Source organism: Myodes glareolus, chromosome 2 (assembly GCF_982192425.1).
Source record: "Myodes glareolus chromosome 2, mMyoGla1.1, whole genome shotgun sequence".
Classification (NCBI taxonomy): Eukaryota; Metazoa; Chordata; class Mammalia; order Rodentia; family Cricetidae; genus Myodes; species Myodes glareolus.
In genome coordinates, this window is record NC_142027.1 from 130533063 (window position 1) to 130558111 (window position 25049).

The 25049-nt window shown below is 52.1% G+C and overlaps 1 protein-coding gene across 1 annotated transcript in view; it reads right to left on the reverse strand.

Annotated features, from left to right (window-relative positions):
- The window catches only part of Myo18b (myosin XVIIIB), a 201965-nt gene that overhangs the window by 169651 nt on the left and 7265 nt on the right, over nucleotides 1-25049 (reverse strand). The window contains exons 7-12 of the mRNA XM_087898172.1: nucleotides 23032-23230; nucleotides 21268-21410; nucleotides 20637-20737; nucleotides 20217-20280; nucleotides 14266-14410; nucleotides 486-659 (exon numbers count right to left, since the gene is read on the reverse strand). Of these exons, the coding sequence (XP_087754298.1) occupies nucleotides 486-659; nucleotides 14266-14410; nucleotides 20217-20280; nucleotides 20637-20737; nucleotides 21268-21410; nucleotides 23032-23230 (826 nt within the window). The remainder of the gene's footprint in view (nucleotides 1-485; nucleotides 660-14265; nucleotides 14411-20216; nucleotides 20281-20636; nucleotides 20738-21267; nucleotides 21411-23031; nucleotides 23231-25049) is intronic.

A 25049-nucleotide genomic window follows, 5' to 3' on the forward strand; every position in this document is an offset into this window, starting at 1 on the left:
GCCTCGTCCTCCCTCTTTAAGCCACTCTTCAGTTTCCCATCAGTCACTGCAACTGTGTATGCTGATAGGTACCTGCCCTTCACCCTCTCTCCCACATCCCCCCAGCTCCAGATGCCCCGGCCTCATTCTCATCCCTCACACAGGTAGAACTTCCTCTTCTACCTATCAAGCACTCCACAAACACGAACCACAATGGAAACACATCAGCCTCTAGGCACAGCCTGATGTCCCCTCTCCCAGCACAGAGGACCCACTCAGGACTCTGCAGCCTCCATGGTTAATGGTCAGAGAGAGCTGTTTGACCATAAGCATCAGTCAGGGAGGAACCGTTTCCTTTTCCCCCAACACTGGCATTCCCCAGCCTGGCACTTGTGCACAGAGCAACTCTCCTAAGCTGTCTTGATGAACACGTGAAGACACTGAAAGCATGTAGCACAGCCACCAGCACAGTCTCTGCAAAGAGTGTGGTCTTGAGTGTTTGGTACCTGAGCAGGCTTCGTTGTCCTCCAGGCCCTGGCGCTGTGGCCCTGATGTCATCTGCTCGAGAATCTGCCGCAGGTGGTGCTTGAAGGTGGCGGAATTCAGCTCCTCGTAGTCACAGCCCAGGGCCTCGGCAGCGCGGTTGGCCCACTCAAACCGCATGAACTGCTTCCGACCCACTGTGCAGAGGACAAGGAAGAGGTGGAGTGAGATGCCAGGCACAGGGTGGCTGCGTGCCCAAGAACACCTCAGGGAGTCCTGCCACTCTTCCATCTATTTTTGTCTTTTTTTTTTCAAGCTAATAAGGGAAACACTCTAAATGGAGACTGGGGTAGAATTTGGGCATATCCACCCATGTGTTTATTTACGTGCACACCTACTGTTTTTTGACCCTTGCCTGCCTAATCAACCACCCAAACCCTTACCCAGTCACCCAGCCACACATCTAACCTCCTTGCTCAGCACAGTTTACAGAGCACCTTTGACATGGCAGAAAGTCACACACAGTGACTGCCTCATACATCTGTCTTACAGTCCAGGTAGGGAACTGGGCAAGAAACGAGCAGACAGGCAAACAAGGGAGATGAGTTCAGGCGGTTCATACCGCAAGGAGAAACTAAACCAGAATAATGGACAAAGAGAGATGGATGTCCGCTGCCCAGAGGAACCCTGGAAAGATGCGAGAGTGGGCTTGGGCTGTGACCAGCGAGGAGCTTAGAGGTGAGGAGGTGGTGGAAAAGCCAGGGACAGAAGTGAGAGAGCTGTGTCAAAGACAAGCAGTCCACCTGGAGCAAAGTGGGGTCGTCAGAGAATCATGGGGCGCCATTTAAAACACTCCCTGACTGTACAGCACACACAGTGCTCACAGATGGGGTTAAGCAATAGCGGGTGAAAAACCACCCCACAAGATACCATGATGTCATTTCATGAGAAAAGTGAGGAGGGAGGGCAGGGTGGGAAGCCTGAAAGTCCCGAGTTCAGTCCCCAGACCCCGTACGTCTGAATGAGAGCTAGCGTGTGGCCGTTGTCTACACATGCCACACAAAGAAACAGATGTCTTTACATCTCTGAAAATTACATGACAAGCAGGAATGTAGTCAGACAGAGTAAAGAATTGACATTTTCTAAATTCCCCACAGTAGCTGTGGACTGATTTGTGACCCAAATACAAATAACTGACTAATTAAAACAAATCACAATGTCTCCTGTCTGCTCACAAACCATGACTCCCTGCAGACATCCCTCTGCCCCCCGGGTGGCTGCCAGGGCCCAGTGTGCCAAGGAGACATCTGAACAATCAGTCTCGGAGCAAAATTGGATCCCCGTGGGAGAGACCCTGCCTGAGACTTTAACCAGAGCTACCTGGAGAAGGCGGCAAATAACATCTGCTTGCTGGGTGTCCTGTGGGCAAGCTACGCAGGAAGCTCACCACAGATGCCACTTTGAGACCTGAGGAAGTCAATCATATCTGATGACACAGTTGATGGTGGTGGTGATGATGGTGATGATGGTATTGGTGGTGATGATGATGGTGATGATGGTGTTGGTGGTGATGATGATGGTGATGATGATGTTGATGATGGTGTTAGTGGTGATGATAGTGTTTGTTGGTGGTGATGATGATGATGATGTTGGTGTTGGTAGTGGTGGTAGTGGTGATGGTGATGATGGTGGTGATGATGATGGTGATGATAGTGTTGGTGGTGATGATGATGGTGGTGGTGGTGATGGTGGTGGTGGTGATGATGGTGATGATGGCGATGATGGTGGTCATTATGGTAGTGGTGAGTATGGTATCAACAATAAGGGCAGTGTAATAGTTAAGCTTTATTGACCTTTTCTTATTTAACATGCTGTATTTTTCGCTCCCCTCATTTGAAACTTGGGAGTCTATATGATGTCCCCATGTTGCACATATGTGTTAGCCCATCCCATTTGTTATCACTACTAAATTCTAGCACTATTGCCATTTGTGCATTTTTGTGGCTTGCCTGAACTCACAATACAGCCTGAACCCTCAGCCTCCCTCCTTCACTGCTACTATAGAGGTGGATGGTCATTGTCACTTAAAGATGCAAAAAATGACTTAGAAAATCAACAGACAATAGACAGCCACTGAGAAGAACCTGTTGTCTCCAAAGCCCATCCTTCAAATGTCACCTTTAGGAAACTCATCACATCCTTAGGACCCCCAGATCCACAGTCCCTGATGGGACCTAGTCATCTATTTCTCTTAGACAAACACATTGTGGAAGGAAACATTTGTTTTGTGTCTCTAGTGAGAATCATTGTCACCTGTCACAACAGAAAGCAGAAATACGCAGGTGCCAGCAGGCCATTAGATTCTAATTAGAGCCATTGTCTCCCAGGCTGAAGCCAGTCAGCTCTCTCTTTGTTAAAAAGGGAGCTGAGCAGGCATGAGAGAGAGGCTGGACAGCCCATTAACCCAGAAGAGGCTTCCTTCTTCCTGGGCACGGGGGCTGCTCACACTAACAGGAGGTGACTCCTCTCTGTGGGTGTCTCTCATCCTCTCCTGCCCCCCCCCCCCCCGCCATGCACATCTGCTCTGGAGTCCCTGCCCCATCACACCTACAGTGACTTGTCCAGCCTCAGGGAGCTGATGAAGCTGGGGAGGGAGTGGGGTGAAGTTTCTGGGAGGAGCTGAGGGTTCTGAGGTTGTCTTCTGGGCTCTGTGAGTCCTCCTGGCCTACAGGCACATTTCCAGGGTCTGTTGAAGGGTCTCCAGCTAGTGAAGCCAAGGTAGCCTGAAGGGAACTTGGACAGTAGTATAGGAGCTTAACTAAAACCTGCCTCCTCTGTCTTTGATCAGACAGGGACAGTGACCACAGCCCATCCCAGGAGTGCCAAGAGCTCAGGGGTGCCACTTGAGGGGGAGAGAGGCTGAACTGGGTGAGATTACCAGGAAGAAACAGCCTCAGATCCCAATTTCCACCACTGCCTTTCTCAGTAGTAGCCACTACACAGGCGGCTGCACAGTTATTACAATCCATAGAAGAGCCCCCAAGATCCTTTTAGAAGGGTACAAGGACAGGATGGAGCCCCACAGGAGTGTCCAGCTCACTGTCACTGCAGCTTCACCTGTAAACTCCAGGGGGCGCTCTTTTCCAGGTTCTTGCAGGGGAGGGCACCCCGTGCAGGTCTGCTGACTACTTGCAGAAATGGCTATGTACCAAGGAGACCGCTAGCTAGCATCAGGGTCCCCTCTGGGAGCCCTCAATTGACTAAGGCTCCTCCTCTACTGAGAGGAGGTCCTGTGTTAGCCCAGTGTCTGTTACCAACTCCCTCCAAAGCCAGGGACATTGTGCTCCTCAAAAGGTCAGCACTGAGGTTGCAGCGGGGGGATGTCACAGAGGGGGGATTCTCAGCATCTGGAGGAACGAGGCTTTCTGGGTTTGATCAGTTTGAGCCCTTCCTCCACAAAGCTATCAGTTAACAGTAATAATAATGGTTGAGATTTGAGTACAGGGTACGTGCCAGGGACTCTGCCTGGGCCTCGTCTATAGATACAGTTTCTTCTCCGGGAGAATGTGCAGATGGAAAGACAACTACACAGGACATGCCCAAGCTTACTGTCCGGAGGGTTACAGGAAGTGGCCCGGAGCCTGGCCAGGTTCTTCTGCCATTCATGGAGGAGCAGAGAACTGAGAGCTCACTGCTGTCACCAAGCTTCTGCCCTGGCCTGAGTCGCCCGGTGAGGAATGAGTCCAAGGGTGGATGAGCTGCAGGGCTGATGACCAGTCCTGCTCACCCCACCCTTGCCTCCCTTCCCAAGACTTGATGGATAAGAATTCTCCTCTGTGCCCAAGGAGCCAGCTGTATGGCCCATCAGAGCAGGGAACAACATCAGTCTGAAGATAAAACCAAAGGGAGCTGGGCAGAGGGGCAGACAGGCTCCGTCAAAGAGACAGAGATGAAAACCAGTTCTGACAGGTAGCAGGGTGGGCCTCTCCTGCGCGGGCTGACGCTCTTCTCATTACCTTCTAGGGGTCCAGAAGCTGTACCTGAAATATCCTCTGAGAACAGAGGTTACTCCCCAGTGTGTACGGATTGCCAGCCATTTCTTAGGTGTCTGGTGAGAAACAACAGGCAGCGCTGTCTCTCACTTGCCGGATCTCTAACACAGCCCTTTCTGGCCTTCTAGCTTCACATCACACATGTGACATGTACCCTTGCCCTTGAATTCTCACCCTAGCATCTTCAGCCAAGGCTCAGGAGGAACCACAGACTATGACCGCAGAAACCAATGTCTAACTGGGCTTCCCTTCAAATGAAGGTGGCCCAGGAAAGAGTCCAGAGAGGAAGGCAAGCCCTCGGCAAGCTGCCTTCTTTCCCTGCCATCTTGTTTATTCCCCAGAGGCTACCCGCATGTCTAACTGAGATCAGTCTCAAGTCAAAAGCAACCCGGGCCAGGCAGGGCTGACTCGGTGATTCTCAGTGACAACAGAGGTGTGGAACAGGGCAGGTGGCCTCAGAGTCGGGTGTCAGTCTCCCCAAAGTTCATCGAAAATACTTGAGGAAAAAGGGACAGAAATGGCCTCATCAGTGAAGGGAGGGCCTAAGTTCAGATCCCCAGAACCCATGGGGAAAGTCAGGGGTGGCAGTACAGGCCTGCAGTCCAACACTGGAGAGGTGGGGACGCAAGCCTGGGGTTTGCTGACCTTGCCAGTTAGTCTAGCCAAAGTGGAATGCCCAAGATACATTTGTTTCAAAAACAGTAAAGTGGAGAGAGATTGAGGAAAGCAGCCAAAGTCACCTTTGACCTCCAAAACCACAGACAGCTATGCACACACACTGAGGAAAATGATTCCTGTATCATATCCTTGTCACAGCCTGGCTATGTGTCACAGCTGCGGGACTTCTCGGAGCCTTTAGAGCAGTTTCTGTGAGCCTTCAGCAAGGGACATTCTTTTGAACCCAGTTTAACCTTAGAACACCTTCACAGAGCCTGCAGCAGTTCCCGTGTCCCATAGGACACTGGTCTGGGAAATTGTGGCTCAGCTGAAAGAGCCCAGATGGTTACTGTCTCCAGAGTCACCCAGCAGGCCAAGCTTAAATAGGGAGAATAAAGGAGGAGTGAGAGGGAGAAAAGGAAGTTGCAAGAGAAGATCCTGGGGCTGCAGAGTCTATGACTCAAATCTACCTGCAGAGGCAAGGTTTGAGGACACGGGGAGGAAAGGGGGGGAGAGTGGAGGCGGGAGGAGGGGGGAGCGAACACGCATGCAAGTACACAATGGCATAGCTATGTCCCTGCACACAGTGGGTTCAATTGCTATCAATTACTGTGACCTCCTGCATTTATTAATAACCGAGTTATTTCTCCTTCCGACAATAGCTGAGTTGTTCCTGATTACTCGACATTATGGGGCTTATTTATAACACCAGAGCATCTGGCTCCCTCTGCCTCACACAGAGATTTACAGTTCGGAAGCCTGGGCAGACTGTGGCCACCTGCAGAGAAGAGATAAGCTCAAAGAACTGCGGTTGCAGTTGCTGTTGCTGCAAGAACAGGGGCTAGCTCCAGGAACAAAGTGGCTGGTTCGAATCCCATCTCTACTGCTTGGTGCCACAAATGAAAATGAAATTTATGCCCTGGCAATGTCAAAGCATGCATGGGCAGCCCGCATATTGTGGTTCTGTGCCCTGGCAATGCCAAAGTATACGTGGGCAGCCCGTATATGGCAGTTCTGTGCCCTGGCAATGCCAAAGCATGCATGGGCAGCCCGTATATGGTGGTTCTGTGCTCTGGCAATGCCAAAGCATGCATGGGCAGCCCATATATGGCGGTTCTGTGCCCTGGCAATGCCAAAGCATGCATGGGCAGCCCGTATATGGCGGTTCTGTGCTCTGGCAATGCCAAAGCATGCATGGGCAGCCCATATATGGCAGTTCTGTTGAACTTGTCCATATCAGTTTTCAGGGTCTAAGTTGATGAGGACGATTGACCAGGTCTCTTCCTCTTGGTGCCACGCTTTGACCTGAAAATTCAGGTTGACCCTCAGATATTCCATCTCATCCTCCTCAAAATGAGGACAGCAATGGTCAGAAGAGAGCATTGTGAAGACTGGAAAGGATGTGGGTGCACTGGATCTGCACCCCAGAGCCATCCACCCTCATGAAAGATACATCAGGAAGAACATGTCCTAAGCAGAAACGTTCCAGGAACTGAGTCTCTGACCCAAATTCCAGGCAAATACTGTCACAGGCATCATGGGAAGCGCTGTCCCTCACTCTTACAGAGCTTCCTACTTCACAGAGCTCCTACCCTGACACTTTGCCCACCCACGTGACTTCCTCCGGCTGCTTTGGAGGAAGCTGGCATCAGCACCAGGCTCTGCTGCTTACACTTCTGGACAAAACCATCCAGAAACTGCTGCTGAGTTACACCTGACCCGCAGGGATGGGCATCATGGCTAAGGCTGCAGTGGGGGGGTGGGGCAGTGACGGAGTTCTGGGAGGTGACACTGTAGGAGCTTCAGGTGGGGTAACTTACAGACCCAGCAGTGGTGAAGGGCTCTCAGAGGCTCCAGGGTGCTCTGTGCACTGAGAATTCACACAGGTAGAATAGGCCCTAGGGAAGTCTTTCGAGCTAGCATAATCAAGACTTCAGCAGGGAGTGGCTGTCAGGGACTCTTCGTGGTGCTGGGAGACTGGGAAGAGCCAGAGGCCAGAGGTCCAAAGACTTTGGGTGTCACTGTGTATCTCAAGTAAGAGATGTATGTCCTCTTTCTGGGTCTTGGTCTTTTTATCTGTGAAATGGGTTGGTCACTTTCCCATTGGGTCACTTAAGAGTAAAGTTAGACGCTGGATGTAAAGCCAGCTAGCGGTGTCCCTACACAGGGGACACAGTTGTGAGGCAAAATGCTCAGGGAGTCCTCAGTCAGAAGGTGCCGCACAAAGTGACATCAGAACCAACAGCACCGAGGGATCAAAGGCGAATCCGTGAGTGGCTTGCCTGAGGCTGCTCTGCTAGAAAAGAAAGCACCAGGAGGGACTTGGATCTGACTGGGCCCAGTCCAGAACCCTTTCAGCAGCCACATGCTCTTTGTAACAGCTGGTCACATGGTTCACTCCACAAATCCCTTTGGAGCTACTTAATCACCACCATCATCACTATGACCTTTCTCATAGCCATCTCTGTCATCAGCACCGCCATGACGGTTAGCACCACCACCATCACCACCACCATCACCACCATCATCACCACCGTCATCACCACCACCATCACCACCACCATCACCACCACCATCACCACCATCATCACCACCCCTTCCTGTGGCTGTGGAGCTGTCCAAGCAGCACTTAGCACCCGGTGACCACTAAGGGACATAATGGCCTGCTGGACCCCAGAGGCCCCTCGCTGCAGCTTCCACACTCACCCCCAAGGCCAGGAGCTGCCGGAGCTCCCTTCCAGCCCCAGCCACTTCGGGGAGTTCATTTTTCAGAAACTTCTAATTGTTTCCATCCCAGAGCAGCCATCCCCGCTTAATGAATGAATTCAATATGCTCAGAAAATGCAGAATAAATCCTTGCCTGTGGCCCAGAATAGGCCTGCTGCACAGCTGCTGGGACGGAAGCCAAGCTACCAGCTGGGGCAGGGCGGACAGGCACAGACTTGGCCTTGAGAAGCACGTGGGAAGAAGGGATGGGAAGGGACCGGGTCTCAGGACAGATTGATGGAATGTCCACAGTACCCAGTCACGTGCCAGTCCACAGCTGTCCATCTACCACACCGGGGCGGGGATTTAGGTGGGAACTCAGACCCCAGGCCTCACGTGGAGAAAGAAGAAGGAACCAGATGTGCAGATCCTGCATGTTACAGCTTCAGAGCCCGGAGCACTTTCCCTATGTCTGTCTTATAGGTTCAGCTGCCTGCAGACCCTGTGGGCCCACCCAAGGCTGCTGCCTGCCTGGAACTCTTCTCCTGTCCCCAGCATCACCACACTTTCCGTAGGCAATCTATGTAGTCTGGAAAAATGAAGGCAAAGGCAGGGTCCCGGGGCAGCTGGGGGTCTGCAGTCCTGTAGACACAGAAGAGTGGGGGGCAGGAAGGGGACTGAAGAGATGGCTCAGTGAGTAAGGGCACTTGTTGCTCTTGTAGAGAACTTGGGTTTGGTTCCCAGCATCCATGTGATGGCTCACAAATGTCTATAACTCCAGTTCCAGAGCAACTGAACCCTCTTCTGCCCCCCCAACCCCGGCACCAGGCATGAATGTGATACAGACATACATGCAGGCAAAACACCCACACACATAAAATAACTAAACCGAAAATAACCGTAAGAGAAAGGAGGAGTGAGGGGGAGAAGAAGGGAAAGGGGACTTGCAGCTTCATCTTGTAGTCACAAGATGACAGTACCAAGACCAACAGCCACTCAGGGGAGAAAAAGGCTCAGTTGGGTCATCCACCGGGTCCTGGGTGCAGCCAGAAGTGGGGTGTGAAGCAGCTTTACTGGTACTGAATCCTTTCGGAGTGTTTCTGTTGTTCAGAGACACTAAGTGTAGATGGAACCACAGCCATGAGACAGCTGAGAGGGGCGCCCTGGACAAAGCAAGGAAGACACTGCCTTGTTGCCCATGCTTGTTCCTGTGCTCAGAGGCCCCCAGCCTAGAACGCGTCCACCCACCTCCTCCAGCTCCACATGGACTGATTTCATTAGTGTCCAAAAAGGATGGGATGCTGGGCCCTTGTCATTAGTGACACTGCATAGTGAGCCTCTTAGGCCCCCAAATTCAGCCCCATTCATTCAGCACCAGCATCTTTACGAGGTGGTGGGGAGTTGACTGCGGCTTTGTGCTCACTTCTCTCCCGTCACCAGCCCTTCCCAGGCTTATATATGGTCTGACTGCGTCGTGCATCAGGCAACGGGTCAATGCTAAGCAGCTGGTGAATTTAGTGAAGGCAAATAAATCAAGCATGCTTCTGGCCTTCGTGGAGAATAGAGGCCAAGCCATATAAGCCATAGACATGAGCTGCCCTCATTCCGGCGGCCAGACTGGATTCTATTTGCTGTGGTCCTCTTTGTCCAGTGGTGAGGGTCATCAGCAGAGTGACACATGGCTCCACTTTCTGTGGAGAGCCATGGGACCACAGGGAATGGGGAGGAGCGAAGACAGGCCCATGCTCCCTCACCAGGTAGAACTTCCGGCTGATAATATTCACATAAGTATTAAGGAAACCGGGGGGGGGCGCTATAAATGGTCAGATTAAAGGAAGTCAGTCCTGCAAGTGTATTGACATGGACATTACCGTCACATTTTAGAGATGAGAACATTGAGTCCCCAAGGAGAGAGAATTGTCCCTGTTGGAAAGATCAGCCTGGCCCTGGGAGCACCCACAGTATCAACTTGTAATTGTCCCCCATTCTTCTCAGCTCAATCTCTACAGCAGAGTGCTGTAGAGACATCAGAGGATTGGATGGAACCAAAGAAGGGCCCCTACGAGAGTGTGGTGCTCTGAGCACCCAGAATGCACCTTGGGATGAGCACAACCAGGCAGCCTCAAGGAAACTTTAGAGACAGTCCCTGAGCTCAATACTGCAGGATGCTGTTGGACTTTGGAATCACAGAACATCTCTGAGCTTTGGTATCTGGAGCCATGGTGACCCCTTCTCTGTCTGCTAAGTCATCTCTGAAAACCAAGAGACAAAGCCACCCACTCACGCCGGCCTTAGATGGAGTGAAGGAATGGCCAGATTCTGGGATGAGTTTGTTCATGGAGACACTCTTGTTCAAAGAGTACTGTCATGGCTTTTAGGCACATGCAACCAGAGGCCCCAGTATGGAGAAATGGAGACCAGTGTGTGTTCCAAGAGCAAATAGATTACCCCTTTTAGAAGTGCCCTTGGGAGACACGAGAAGACCCCGGTCAGTCTCTGTCCCCTCAGAAGGAGCTGGGCAGTGTGATCCCTGAAGCCATCAGAATCAGTTTGCAGAGCTGATTCTTACTACACCTGAGAAACCAGCAGGGCCCAGTGAGTCACACAGCCAGCTCAGTGACAAGCGCAGCATATGATACACAACACTGATATCCAGGGACACTACTAGGGAAGCCAGCGCTCTCCTCTCTGGGGGCGGAGTCTGCCTCCTTTGACCCTTGAAGCTTTTAACTGATAGAACAGGACAAAGTATCACAGCTCAGAAAAGTAACAGTTTCCAGCGCTGTCATGACAAACATGTACTTGGGGTCCCGGAGCCTTGAAACCCCATGAAGCCCAAGCTCCCCACTTGGAGAGACTTGACACCATGAGCAGAATGGAGCTCTCCACTCAGTCCAGGACAGCTCGACCTGCATAGTTTCTATCAGCCACATGGAGAAAATAGCCACATGGGGAACCTCACGTCAGGGACCCCAAGGGGAGTGAGCCCTTTGAGTTTATAAATGCCCCCAACTCTTAGGATGTAATAAGTCATGATGAAGCCCCAGAGTCTGAGGCTAGCCCTCACAGAGGTACAGCATGCATATACAGGAACCCTGGATTCAACTGAGTCTCACGAGCCTATGCCCTGACCATTGTCTTACACAGACGAGCACCGCAGAAGGAATCTAAGCCTGTCCCTCGCCAGCACCTTTAAGCGAGAAGTGACACCACGCATGGTCACTCATCAGAGGCATTTCACAGCTGCACCCCATGGAGCCCACCCAGCGTCAGTGCCACAAGATAGAATAGAGACCAAAGAGCCCACAAAGACAAGAGACTCCCAGCTCCGAGGACATTTGTGGCACATGGCATCTGTGCACTCACTAACTGCGTCACTGTGGTGGGGCGGCCTGTGGGGAGAAGCAGATGGCCTGAGTACCAGTCTGGTGGCCACCAAGGGGGGGTTGGAGAGAAGGCGAGGACCTACCCAGGTTGTGGCTGGGTCACAGGTCACAGGAGAGTCACACGACCTGCAGAGCTTGGCTTTACCTCTGAGACGCCACTGGGACAATCTTTGCCACTCCCCGGGTTGTCCCTAAACTGCAGAGATTTCACACAGCCTGTGACCACTCATCTCAGGAACCACAGGAACCTAAGGGTGCAGCTGCCGTGTGGCACCTGATGAGAGGCTCCCATTTCTTCACATAGAGAGCAGAGGCAGACAGGAGTGGGTGTGTACGAGCCCCACGTGGGTGCCAACTCTTGTGTTAATGTTCTGTCGCTCCTGGTGTAACCACTATGTGCACATAGTGCAGGCCTTCATCAGCCTACTGTCACGTGTACACGATTGTGTGTCTGTGAACCTGTGTGCCGTGCATACGGAGGGCAGAAATCAGTATCAGGCGTGCTCCCTGTTGTTCTTCATCAGTGAGACAGAGCTGCTCACTGATCCTGGAAACCAGTGTCCAAGCTAGACTGTCTGGTCAGCAAGCCCACCAGAGATACAAATGCCAGCCACCATGCCCAGCTTATGTGGGTGCCAGGGATCCAAGTTCAGGTGCCCATGTTTGCATGGCAAAGCACTTCACCATCCGAGCCTCCTCACAGCCTCAGCTCATTTAACAGTAAGGAAACTGAGGCAGCCCTCCCCAGCAGCCTCTCCATTGCAGTCAGACCAGTATGCAAGTGTTCTCGAGGCTTCTCAGAACATTGGTGCGTATGTCACCACACTGTCACTCCACAAAGCCCCCATCCAGGCATGAGACCCCACATCTTCCTACCCAAATCATGCTGGTTTCAAGGCTTCCAAAGCAGGCTGAGAAGGCACCGGCAGGATCCTGATTAATGAAAATGAGCCTAATATATTTCAGAGCGATCTGTTGTGACACAAGGCAGAGGCGTTTACACACGACTGTGGATTTTTAATAGCTGATTCTAGAACAACCCATTATGAAATCTTCCAAAGCAGAAAAATACAGTAAATCACGGGGCAGGGCTTCCGGGCAGACTGACATGAGCTCTCCATAAAATAATGTAGAGGGTGGGGGGTGGAGGAAATTACTGCCATAACTATGAGTTAATAAAGTATTTATAGACATGGATTTCGCTCTTATCATCCTGAGCATGTCCATGCGAGGGAACATCTGAATGTACATCCAAGGGGTTGCCCACTAACCCAAGAGGAGAGGGAGTTGAGTAGAGCCCCTCTTTACCATGGCAGAGGACTGCAGTCTAGCCCAGTTGGAGGCAAAGAGCCTACCCAGTTGACACGGGAAGGCAGGATCAGCTGTCTGCTGGACTGGTCCTCTGTCTTCTCCTCTTTTTCCTCCTCACCCTCTTCCCCCTCACCCACCACCTCTTCTTTCTGCTGAACCTGTCCTAGAAGGCAGAAAGCCTCCTCCAGACAGCCTTGCCTACTGTGTGCAGCCTGGAGCTGTCAGTCAAAGACTCCTAGCCTATCAGAGCTGAGAGTTGGTCTCACGAGTAGCTCTAGTCTCTTTTTTCTTTCTAACCCTTGGGCATGGCCCCCTCCACTTTGGCTGCACTCAAGACAAGACCAACTGTGGACAGCCAAGGACTGGTGTTCTTAGAAATTACAGAAAAGGACATGAGAACCCAGAAGGAAGTGCATGACACTGCTAGAGGAAAAAGGCCACAGACAAAGACTAGAGAGGGAGGTGCTCCCATGAGCCTTCACGGGTGTGCACATAGCCTGCTCCGGATACCTGGCACTCAGCACTGACAGAGGAGAGCTGGACTCTTGTTATTTATGTCATCAAGATGTGGACATTTGTCATAGAGCCACAGCAATGAGAGAGACAAGAAACCACTGCAACAGTCCAAACCCAAACATGTAAATAGGCAAACGCCTGCTGTAAAGAGCTCACAACAAGGGCAGTGGTACCAGGGCATCAGCAGGGCAGGGAAGGGCTGAGGAGGAAAGGGCCAAGATGCCAAAGCCATAGAGACACTGATGTTGAGACACAACCAGGAATCTGTCAATCACAGACCATGGTATGAGTGGTGGAACCCAGCCTGTGTGATGGGTCCTCATCTATTGCATGGGCAACCTCAACTCAGAGCCTAAGGCTGTTCTGGGCAGCAGAAGCCAGCGGCAACTTAGTCATTAAAATTATGTACAACCAGAGCCGGAGAGATGATATGGTGTGCAAAGCCCCTGCTGCACAAGCGTGAGTCCATTCCCAGCACTTGTATGGACAAGTCAGACATGGTGGCCTGTCGCTAACCCAGAGCTAGAATGCAGAAACAGGGGCATCTTCGGGACACACCAGCCAATCTGCCGTGACTGGGCAGCTCCAGGCCAGTAAGAGACTCTGAAAACCCAAGGTGGACAGAACCTGAGGAAGAAGTCCTAATGCTCCCTCTGTCCTACAACACACATACACACCACACACCACATTCCACATACCACATATACACACATACATGCACACCTATACACCACACAGACATGCACACACATACACACATGCACATACACCACGCACACCATTCACACAACATGCCCATGCACATACATACATGCACACAAACATATACATACACCAGATATATACAAACATACCACACACATATTATACACATACAAATGCACATAAACACAATACTCTCACACACGTACACACACAGTTACATACAATTCTAAATTCAATTCCATAGCTATGGGCTACATTTCAAGTGCTCTATGGCCTATGTGCCCTGTGACTGCTGTGACAGACAGCAGAAATGACAGGGTCTCCATCAGTGTGGCAGGTTCCAGGACACCGCTGGCTGGAAAAATCGCTGGGGAACTCTGATTCAGGAGTGGTGACAGGTAGAGTCTGTCCCCACCTTTCTGAGAGAGGCGTCACGTCAGACAACAGCTTGCAGGAGGGACTGACCATACCTTTGCATGCCCCTGCTGCACCCAGGTGGTAGATGGCTGCCAGCACCCGCCAAATGGCTTGCTGCTCATCTTCCGAGATGCCCAGCAGCTCCATGGCGCCCTGGAGCTGGGAGAATGCAGCCCCCGCCTTCTGCTTGTCTTCAGGCTAAGGGAAGGGGAGAGAAGAAAAGGCTGTCACGGTGGAGGGACTGGAAGTCACAGCTCAGAGCTGAGGTCAGTCTGCGGGCCACGCGCTTGGTTTACGGCCGCAGTAAATTACCCACGGTTAAGCCGGGCTGGGTTTGGCGGACACGTTCAGACTTCTGGGAAGATTGTAAATGTCACTGGTGTCCGGTTTGGGGTGCAGGGTAGGTTTTATTCTTTTTTGGAAGGATTTATCGAGGCTCCGATTTGCACGGAGCTCTGGTCTGGATGTCAAGATAAAGGAGCCTCAGCTCCAGCCTGAGCTCCAGCTCGGAGCCTCTCAAGGCAGAAGTGAGCAGACGTGAAAGCAATGGGGCGTGGGAAATGGACTGCATGGCGGAGCCCAGACCCAAGCAGGCACACAGGAGATCACAGAGGACGAGCAGAAACCGGGGTGGGAACTTGAAAGGTAGATGTGGGGAACGAACCGAATGAGTGGAATAGAGGGCCCTACCCATGAGGAAGACAATGACAGCAGGTGGCTGGCCAAATGAGGACCCAGAAGTGGTTATTAGTGGAGGTGAGTGAGGCAAAGATGGAAGGCAGACAAGTCCTGAGGTGGTCATGGTCAGCCACAGACATAGTTCTAAGGAGCTAAGTTTCTAGCTGAGACGATTAAGTGCTGGGACCTGACCTCACCTCCATTTCTGGACCCGCAGCAGACATCACTAATCAATCAAGAGCCCATGGCAAGCCAAGTGGACCCAGATTTGTTTCAGAACACCACCTTTTGCCACCAAACCCCAAGATATACCTCAGAAGCTGGAGTAGTGTTTTCTTTCCACCCCTTGTGGGAGGAAGAAAAGTTGGCAGAGAAACTGAAGCAGCAAAGAATGGCCCAGTAAGATGATTATGGGTTATTGATCTTCAAGTGTCTTTTTTTCCTTTTTGTCAGATTTATAGTTCTAATTATATTTGACTGAATATTAAAATCAATCTAAAAGTAGTCCTGTGTGTGAGCCATCTGGCCAAGGACACAGAGTTCAGAAGCCTGGAAGGCAAAGGGAAAGTGAGGCGGGAACAGGAATCCTTTTGTCGGTAGCCCACCACAGCAAGTAATGAGGCACCAATTTGCACCTGATCCAAGTAAAGAATTTGGGGGGTATGAGGCAGGGCAATCTGTTAGAGCTGACAAGTCCATGAATTTTGTAGAGTCCCATGCCCAGAGAGAACACGACAGATGTCAAAGGTCACGCAGCCAATTAACTGCAGACCTAAGACCAGAAGCTTCCTGAGTCCTGCCCAGGCAGTTCCTTTTCTGCTCCAGCCATAGCAGTTAACTGAGAGACACGCAAGGATCCTTGGTCAATTGGAACAATATCAAAGCAGGTGGTGACATTGAGAGATTCGCCGTGGAAGTGTTTCAATTCACAGCAGAAGCATGTCCCAGCGCTCTGTCGTCTTTCTGGGCCACCACAGAACCACAAAGTCCCTAGCAACCAGGGACTCAGCCTAGCAACCGCAGCTGCTCCTCCAGCACACAGGGAAGGGAGGATTCCCACAACAAGAGCCTGGTTATTCATGAGATTTCATAGTAGCAGGGAAAGGACACGAGAGGACAGGATGTGAGATTACTCTGGCTCCTGATGTCAGCAAGGAGCACCTGACTTTGAATAATAGGTAGAACCTATCACCCAGCACTTTGCTGTCGTGAGAGGGAGGGGAGACTCCCAGAAAGCCTCACTCCTCTGTCCTCACAGCCCGTGTCGCTTTGGAAACAGAGGACGTGAGTTATCAGGGAGGTGTCTTCCTGTCAAATGTGATGAGGCTCGGGATGATGGCAGAGAGCCCATTGTTCTTTAAGCAACTGCACAGCGCCCTGATGGATCTGCTCTTGAGATCCATCAGGTAAAAACCGTGAAAGCAGAAATAAATCATCTGAGTGGATATGTCACCCTGAGCTAGCTGGGTACTAGGATGAAGCTGAGCAGAAAGTGGTGAATCCCGAGCCCAGGGCAGGAGTACTACACAGCAAGGAAAAAGGACAAGCCAATCATATTCACTGGTGTGTGTGTGTGAGTGTGTGTGTGAGTGTGTGTGTGAGTGAGTGTGTGAGTGTGTGTGTGAGTGTGTGTGTGTGAGTGTGAGTGTGTGTGTGTGTGTGGCTTCCAAACCAATGCTGAATCAAAGAAGTTGGATCCAAAGGGTTGCTCATCATTTGCCATCTGCCACCAACTAAAATGTCTAAGACAGCTAACTAGCAAGAATGCACGCCTTCCTGGGATAGCTGTCTGGGGAGTCCTGAGCACAGCACTGCATTTGGAGGAGCCTCGGCTGCACCCTGAGCTGACAGAGCTGGCACATAGTGGGACAGAGACAGCTGCCTGGCTCAGGTCATCCTCCTTTTCATATAAAGACGCCAACACCATCATGGAGCCCACCCTTGGGGCATTATTGATTCCTGAACACCTCCCAAAGTCCCCATTCCAGACACCAAAGACTTTAGGGGTTAAAGTCTCCATCATTCCAGGATCGTTCACACCACAGCAAGCATGTAGTGTCATCTACGTGTGACGCTCAATCAGGGCACAGTGGTTATAGGAAGGCTTAGTGGGCAGCCTGGGCTAGAGCCTGGTATGTGGGATGTGTATACACCCATATGTACATGCCTATAGTGTGTGTGGCATGTCTATGACATGTGTAGGTGTACATGTTTGTATCATATGTGGCATGTCTATGACATGTATGTGTGCATTTCTATAGCATGTGTGGTATGCATGTGGTATATATGTGTATGTGTGTGTCATGTGTGTGTGTCTGTGGTATGAGTGTATGTGCATGTCCGTAGCACATGTGGCATGTAAGTGGTGTTATGTGTGTGTCTGTGGTTATGTGTATGTGCATGTCTGTGGTATGTGTGTCTGTCTGTGGTGTGTGTATGTATGTGCATGTCTATAGTATGTATGGTGTGTATACTATGTTCAAGTGTTCAGCAGCTTGCTTAGGCTAGAAATCACAAGAGCCACTTCCCTTCTCTGGCTGCCTCACCCACAGGGTCACACTTCAGACCCTCAGAGCTGCGGACAACACAGCCCACTCGCTCTCCTGCATACCCACCGGGGGGAACTGAGGCGGACAACATTTGATAATAAAATAGAAGCACAGCACAGAATAGTGACCAATTGAAAGCTCCGACTTGCTCCTCTCTGGCTCTTACACTGACCACAGCTGACCTCTAGAGACGAGGGTGTGGACAGCGAATCACAGGCAGGGGCTGCCATCCACCCGCAGGACCATAGCCACAACAGAGATACTGCTTTGCCCCATGGGCCCTTCCTCCCAGGTCCCTTAAGTCCCTCTGTTTCCCATTTCCCATCCACATCATATGCACATCTGCGATTGTATCTATCTGTATAAAACCCAGGAGCCACAACTGCAGGGACCACACGGCTAGGCTTTCCAAAACCTTCTCAATTCGCTTAACCCGATCCTCTCCTTCGCATTCATCTTCCTCAGAAGCCGGAGCTCCCTTCCCCTCCACAGCTGCATACAGTGCCACTGCAAACCCCACATTTCCTTTGTCCATCTCTGTGCTGGTGGACACCCAAGCTAGTTCCAGAAATTATTGCTGTCATGTGGTGAATGTTGGGGTGCCAGCATCCCTGTGTCAGCACCGAGCTGTACCTCTGGGTCACATGGACCTTAGTCTCTTGAGGAGCCTCTCTGCCGGCTTCCCACTCCCTCCCTCTACGGTACATGAGGAGCCCCTCGGCCTGCATCCTTGCCAGCGGTTGTCATTTCTTTCCTTAATGATGTCCATTCTGATTGGGGCTGGTTATGTCTTGTCATTTGAGAAGCGTCTGTTCGCTTCATTAGTTCACTGTCAATGGGTGTTTTGGTTTCTTGTTGCTTCGTTAGTTTTGGAGTTCTTTGCGTATCCTAGATGCAAATTCTAGATAATCCTCTGCCAGCTTCTGGTGTTCTGTGGGTCATCTTTTTCTGTTGTGTCCTTTGTTGTACAGAAGGTTTTTGTTTTTTTTTTTAAATTCCACAGTGTTTCCTTCGTCAGAGCTGGCATTGTTCCCTGGGCGACTGAAGCTCTCCCCTTGGAGCTCCAGAGTGTGGAGCCTGGTCTGGGATCTATGGTTCATCTCAAGTTGATTTTTGCGGGATAAGAAGAGAGCTTCATTCTGCACCATTTGCTGAAGACACTTGTCTCTCCCCAGTATGTATTGTTGTTGTGGGTACACCATCTCGTGTCTGGGGCCTCAGCTCTATCCCAATGATCAACACATCTGTCCACATCTGTCCTGTGGGGCTTTCACTGCCCTATCTCTACGGGTTCACCAGAAATGGTGCGTGGTGACTCCTCCCACGGTCTTTTCATCTTCTAGTGTCTTCTCCAGCTTCTTCCCCCAGTGTCTTAAGGTTCTCACTGCCTGGGGCTTTGGATTGCTGGGCTGTGTTTATTGAGATATGTTTTCTGTGGTCATTGTGAATGGGATTGACTCCTTGGTTTCTTTCCCTGACGTCTGTCACTGGCGCAGAGGAGGGCTGCCACCTTGTGTGTGTTATTTGTGTTCTGCCACTCTACTGAGGGTGTCTGCCAACTCTGAGATTCCCGGTGGAGTCCTGAGGGTCACAGAATCAATCAGGTCATCTGCAGCTAATAATACTGTGACCCCTTCTTTCCCTGTTTATTGTCGGCTTCTCGTCCTTCTGTCCTGGCACAGACTCCACTGCTGCTGAGTAGGAGTGCAGCGTGGATGCCTGTCTTGTTCCTCATGTGCATGGGAAGCTTCAGGGACCCCTGTCTTGTTCCTCACATTTGTGGGAAGCTTCAGGGACCCCTGTCTTGTTCCTCACATTCGTGGGAAGCTTCAGGGACTCCTGTCTTGTTCCTCATGCACGTGGGAAGCTTCAGGGACCCCTGTCTTGTTCCTCACGTCTGTGGGAAGCTTTGGATTCTTCCATAGCATTCGTGTTGCTGAGACGACTTTTACCCCTAGGCTGCTCAGGACTTTTGTCATGAAGGACATCGGATTGTGTCAACGGCCCTCTCTGCATCTCTTGAAAGGTTTGTGACATGCGCCCTGATTCCATTTCCACGACGTATTGTGTTTATTGACTTGCATACACTGAACCATCCCTGCACCACTGGAATGCAGCCAACGTCTTATGATGAACGATCTTTTTAATGTGCTCTTGGATTTAATTTGCAAGTCTATTATTGAGAATTTTTTGCATCTGTGCTCAGAGAGGGACTGGCCCTTGTACCTTGATCTGGCTGGACTCCTCTCTACCTGGTGAACTCCTACTCATTCTTTAGAACCCAACGTCAGCCAGGCCCCGTGTCCCTGGCTATGAAACCTTCCCTGACTGAGGTCAAGCACCTCTTCCAATCACCCTCTGAAGCCCATAGTCTCACTCCTTCCTCCATGTTCTCTCTCCCGGCCACATTTATTCCCTTGCCTGACTTCCTACCACAGCGCCAGAGTCCTGACCTTTAACCCCGGTGTCATCACAGCTGAATGAGGGCAAAGGAGGTTCAGAAAGCACTGGAGAGGAAGGCTTAATGCAAGATGACACATGCTTGGATACAGCCAAAGCCAGGGTTGAAGGAACCCACTTGCTTCACCTCACCCACCACGCCCCTCTCTGTTCAGAGACAAGTCTCACTTCCTCAGTCGGCCCAGACTCCATGAAGGCAGCTCCTGCATCTCCCACATGACCGCCATTGCCAACTGCAGAGCCAGAGCAGAAGGACCCTCCATCACCTCCCAGCCTGGCCCTGGGACTGGGATGCACCTGGGAGGTCCATCACTTACCTGGGGCCACACGCCCATGCCAAAGGCACTGCTGTCTGCCATCTGGTGCAGGTTCAGCTCTGTCCTGGAAGAGAAGACAGGGAGTGAGGGGTCTGCCCATGCCAGAAGCACAGAGCAGGAGGTGTCCCCTGCAGGGTCCCACCCCAACTGCCCCAGGACATACCAGAGTGTTTCCGTCCTCCATCTCTATTTGTACCAGGGCCTCCCTCCATAATTACCCCATGCTCCAACCTCACACAGTGCTCCCGAGAAAGGGACTGGGATTTCTGTCTGATAAAATGTGAGAAACACCCCTCAGCCCTTATGCAGAGCCCAGGCAACCGGGGTCCTGAGCACCCCATTACTCAGTCTCTCAGCTCTAGCTGGTGCTTCACATGGGGCTCTCTTTATCCCGTTGCCTCAGCTGGCCCAGGTACTCACCTGAGATCCAGATCCAACCCAGCTAGCAGCTGGGAGAAAACTTCAAAGTTGCCTTCCCCTTGTGGCTGCCAGGCCACATGCCTGCTCTCCAGAAGCATTGTCTGTGAGGGCAAGGCGAGCAGTGTGAGACTTGGTCCCCAGAGGCCCCACCAGAGTGCCCCACCAGAGGCCCGACCTCCAAACTCCCTGAGACCTCATCAAAGAGATGATCTCACCCCAGGCTGAGAACCCCACAGGCAAGCTCCAACTTCCATGAAAGGCGAGAGAGCCCCCCTCATCGAAGCCTGCCACCCTGCACCCAGTGGTGCAGGCAGAGCAAAGGCCTTAGTGGGTGCTGAAGAGCCAGCTCTCCCTGAGCTGGGCTGTCACCAGGCGCTGTGTGGCCATTCCCTCTAATGCTCAATTTTATTTTCTGTTCAGCTGGAATGCTGGAGAGGGGGACAGGCGCATGCCCAGCACACAGTGACAGGCTTCTGTGTGGATCTGTTACATTCCAACACGTGTGTCAACTAGCACCCGGATTCTGTTTGTGCTGCCTTGCACCCCTACCCCGGAGCCACACCGTGCTAGCTGCTTTCAACGTTCTGGAGGGCTGAGCCTCGTGGAGCCCTTGCCCCTCCCTGAGCCTCACCTGGAGCTGAGCCGCGGTGACACGGCCTGTGGCACTGATGTCCAAGCTCATCACCATGGCAAAACGGGTGGCCCTGCGGCTGTGGCCAGTGGACACACAGCCAAAGGCCCGCAGGACGGTGAAGGCAGCCTGGAGCTTCTCCACTGTTGGGAGACAGGGGAGGTGTCACTTGTGCCTCAAGTGGGCCACTCTGGTCTCAAGTCCCAGAATTGTGGGTAGGACAGAGACAATCTCTTTGACAAGGGTGTGGTGCCTGGGGTCCTCCTAACTCCTCATTAACAGAGAGCCTGAGAATCCTGGAATCTTCACATGGGTGTTCTGAGTACCCACAATGCCCTGGCATGGCTATTCTGAGTTCCCACAATGCCCTGCAAGCTGTGCCAAGCACCTGGAATCTCCCCATGGGTATTCTGAATACCCACAATGACCTGTCATGGCTATTCTGAGTTCCCACAATGCCCTGCATGCTGTACCAGGCACCTGGATACAGCCTGTCCTGTCTCCCACCTTCACACACACAGCAGAAACCATCTGTGAGAGAGTCTGGGTCAGCCCCACCCTCATCCCCAGCCCAGAAGCTAAATGCTAGAGCAACCACAGAGGGGGCAGCTGGCAGGGTACCTAAGGGAGGCCCAAGGGGGCTCTGCCCTGCAAGGTGCTCTTGTTTCTGCCTCAGGTTGCCATCACTGAAGGCTGGAGTTGGTAGCAATGTGTCCCTGGCATGGTCCTGAAACACTGACTGACCTAACAATCCATGGGGCTTGGGAAGCACCTGTCGGCTGCAATGGTGGCCATCGGCCACTGCCATCGGTGTAGCACCGTGTGGTCCTGGGGGCAATGGTCCCAGGGTGAGAAGACACCACTCTGGGAGGAAGTGAAAATGCTACTCTTTGTCTGTAGAGTACACAGACGTGCACGCACACACACACACACACACACACACACACACATACACACACACACACACACACACACGCTCACGTGTGTACTTTCTAAATAAACTCTGTGTGGCTAAGTGAAGAGGGTGGGAGGGATTAGCTGGGGCATTGATCTTTCATACCTGGGACATGATGAGGTAAGAAATGTCTATGGCTCTATGGGTAAGAACCCTCACCCAGGGTGGCTACCAATCTCAGCTCTCTGATCAGCTTGTTCTGTGACCTTGGATAAGCTAGTTAACCTCTCTGATTCTTAATGCCCTTATTTATAAAATTCAAATAATAATAGCTACCTCCCAGTCCTGCTCAAAATCACAGAGTTCTCGTGTTTGGAAGACCTGGCACAGGGTCCTTGGAGGTGCCCACACTGATGGCTGTGACTACTGTCTTCGTCATTATTGTGGGGTCTCTAAGGCCCACTGCACCCCCCCCAGGACACTTGTGTCTTTGCTTCTCGGATTCTCTGTATGAAGCACACAGCCTAGTGCACCATTCAAGGACACACCCTCCTGAGATACTGTCAATTTGTCTGGCAGGATGGCTCCCAACAGGAGGCAGCCGAACTTTTGTTGTCCCAGCTGTGATAGCTGCAATGGCCGCCAGTGTCATTAAGAGAGGTGCACTGTTATCCTGGCAGAGGTGTACAACGGAGCAGCAGCTTCCTGGGTCAGTAGCTAACAAGGGCCCTTGCCTATCTGTGCTCAGTGAATGGCAGCTGAACAGAAGCAAAGAAGAGCCACCTAGGACACTCCCACATGAGCCACCCAGGACCCCCGAACTCTTCCCTCCCTATTCCCATCCACCTGTCACCTGGAAACCTCCATACCTGACACCCTGCCATCCACGCTGCCTGCCATGCCCACCAGGTACTCCAGCACCTGCTCACAGCAGGTGGTCTTCCCAGCCCCACTCCGGCCCAGTGCCACGATGCTCTGGTCTCTTCTCTGGCTGAGCAGTGCCCAGTAGGCACGCTGGGCCAGGGATGTGACATGGGCAGGCAGACCATCCTGGCGGCCTCGGGGTACCTGCGAGAAGATGACACACATCAGCCCTCCTGCCAGCCTGCGAGTGCCATCCGCCGCTAGCTCACCAGGAGTCCTGGGAAACCTATGAGCTCATTAAAGGCTCCACCCAGAAGGGGTTTGTTGCATTTGCTAGTCCGGTCATTGGGTAGGATTTGCCTGAAGTGGGGTAGCTGGAAAGCCTGACACAACTGGTTACACTGAGCATGGAAACGGGGGATGACTGTTTTGTGTGTGTGTGTGTGTGTGTGTGTGTGTGTGTGTGTGTGTGTGTGTGATATGTCTGCCATGAAAACAAACTGAGCCATCCCCTTGGTCAAGAAACTAGTCGTGAGCAGTCACTGCTGGGTTCCGAGGAAGACGTGGAACAAGCAAGGCCCTCGGACCACGCGGGTGGGTGCTGTGTGATGCTGTCACTACAGAGCACAGGCGGGAGCTTTCTCCATAGAAACTCACACAGCCCACACCGCTGCTCCAGGTACATGTCCAAAAGAAAGGAAGACGTGTTCTCAGAGACCCTTACGTCACAAGTCACATTGAACATAACAGCATCCCAGCCCTCCAGCAATCCTGGTGTTGGTACAGCTTGTCCCAGGTCCCAGAAAACACCTCAAACTCAGGAAAACAGGTCCGGCATGAGTGAGTCAACAGAGACAAGCTTTACTGCATGTCTCAGACCTCTAGCTGGGGCTGCGTGAGGCCCCAGAGCTGGAGTGACCTCACCCTGCCTTGAGTCTTTTATTCTAAACCCCTGGTCACCAGCAGCTAGCAGGTTCTTAATCAAGAGCCATGGGACAAGGCACGCCCTACTTGTTGTAGCCTCAGAGCCTGGGAACTCCAGTTCATAAGCACCCCCACCCCCCGTCTTCCACCCTGTATGGAGAACAGATGGGGCATTGTACACCCATGGGCACACACAGACCTATATGTGACACCTTGGGCCTCCTGAAGAGTTCACAGCAGCCCCCCTCCACAGACCCCCCCAGCTGTACCCCACATGTGAGCTCACACCCAAAGACACTTCAATGTGTTCCAACCCCAAAGGAGCCTCTCGCTGTGTCCTGAAGCCACCAAGTCCAGACTCAAACTGTCCCTAGTCCCAGGCCACACTGCAGGCCTATGCCCTAGTTAATGGCTATCTGGGGAACCAGAGGTTGACTGAGCCAAGACAACTTCCTATGAGACTGAGATGGTGGGAAGATTGCGGGGGGGGGGAGCCTAGTGCCCTCCACAGGGAGGCCAGGGCAGTGGCGCTATCAGCTCTCCCCCTGCCCATTTTTAGATGCTTTTGCCCATTTTATGACCTCCAGTCTGAGACGAGAGACGTTGGGTGGGCTTTGTTCCATGGGACTCCAAAGAGTATAGTGTGACTTTGCGGCCCTGAGTGGCAGTTGAGTGTCAAGGTTGGGGAACATCATGGCCTTCCCAGGGCCCATCTTCACAAGTCAGGAATAGCGCACAAAGGACATGCTCACACACCATCCCCGTCTCCATCTGTCTGCAGCCCAGGGTCTTGTGCATCCTCAGTAGGCTCCTGTCACTGTACAGTTAGACCCAGGACCTGTGACGTGTGCACCTCGCCGACTGACTTCTTCCAGTCCCACCCTGATCCACATGTGTCCAGTCCACTCTGGCCACCATGGATTTTACCATCTGTGACTGTTTCCCTTGCTAGAAGCCAACCGGGCAGCAGAGTTGGCACTCCTAAGAACCCAACACCCACCAGCAAGCAGCTGCCTGGGACTGCTCAGAGGGCACAGGTGTGGTCCAAGCCTGCCCACCAGGTGGCGCCATGAGCCTTTGTTTTCATGCCTAATCCCCA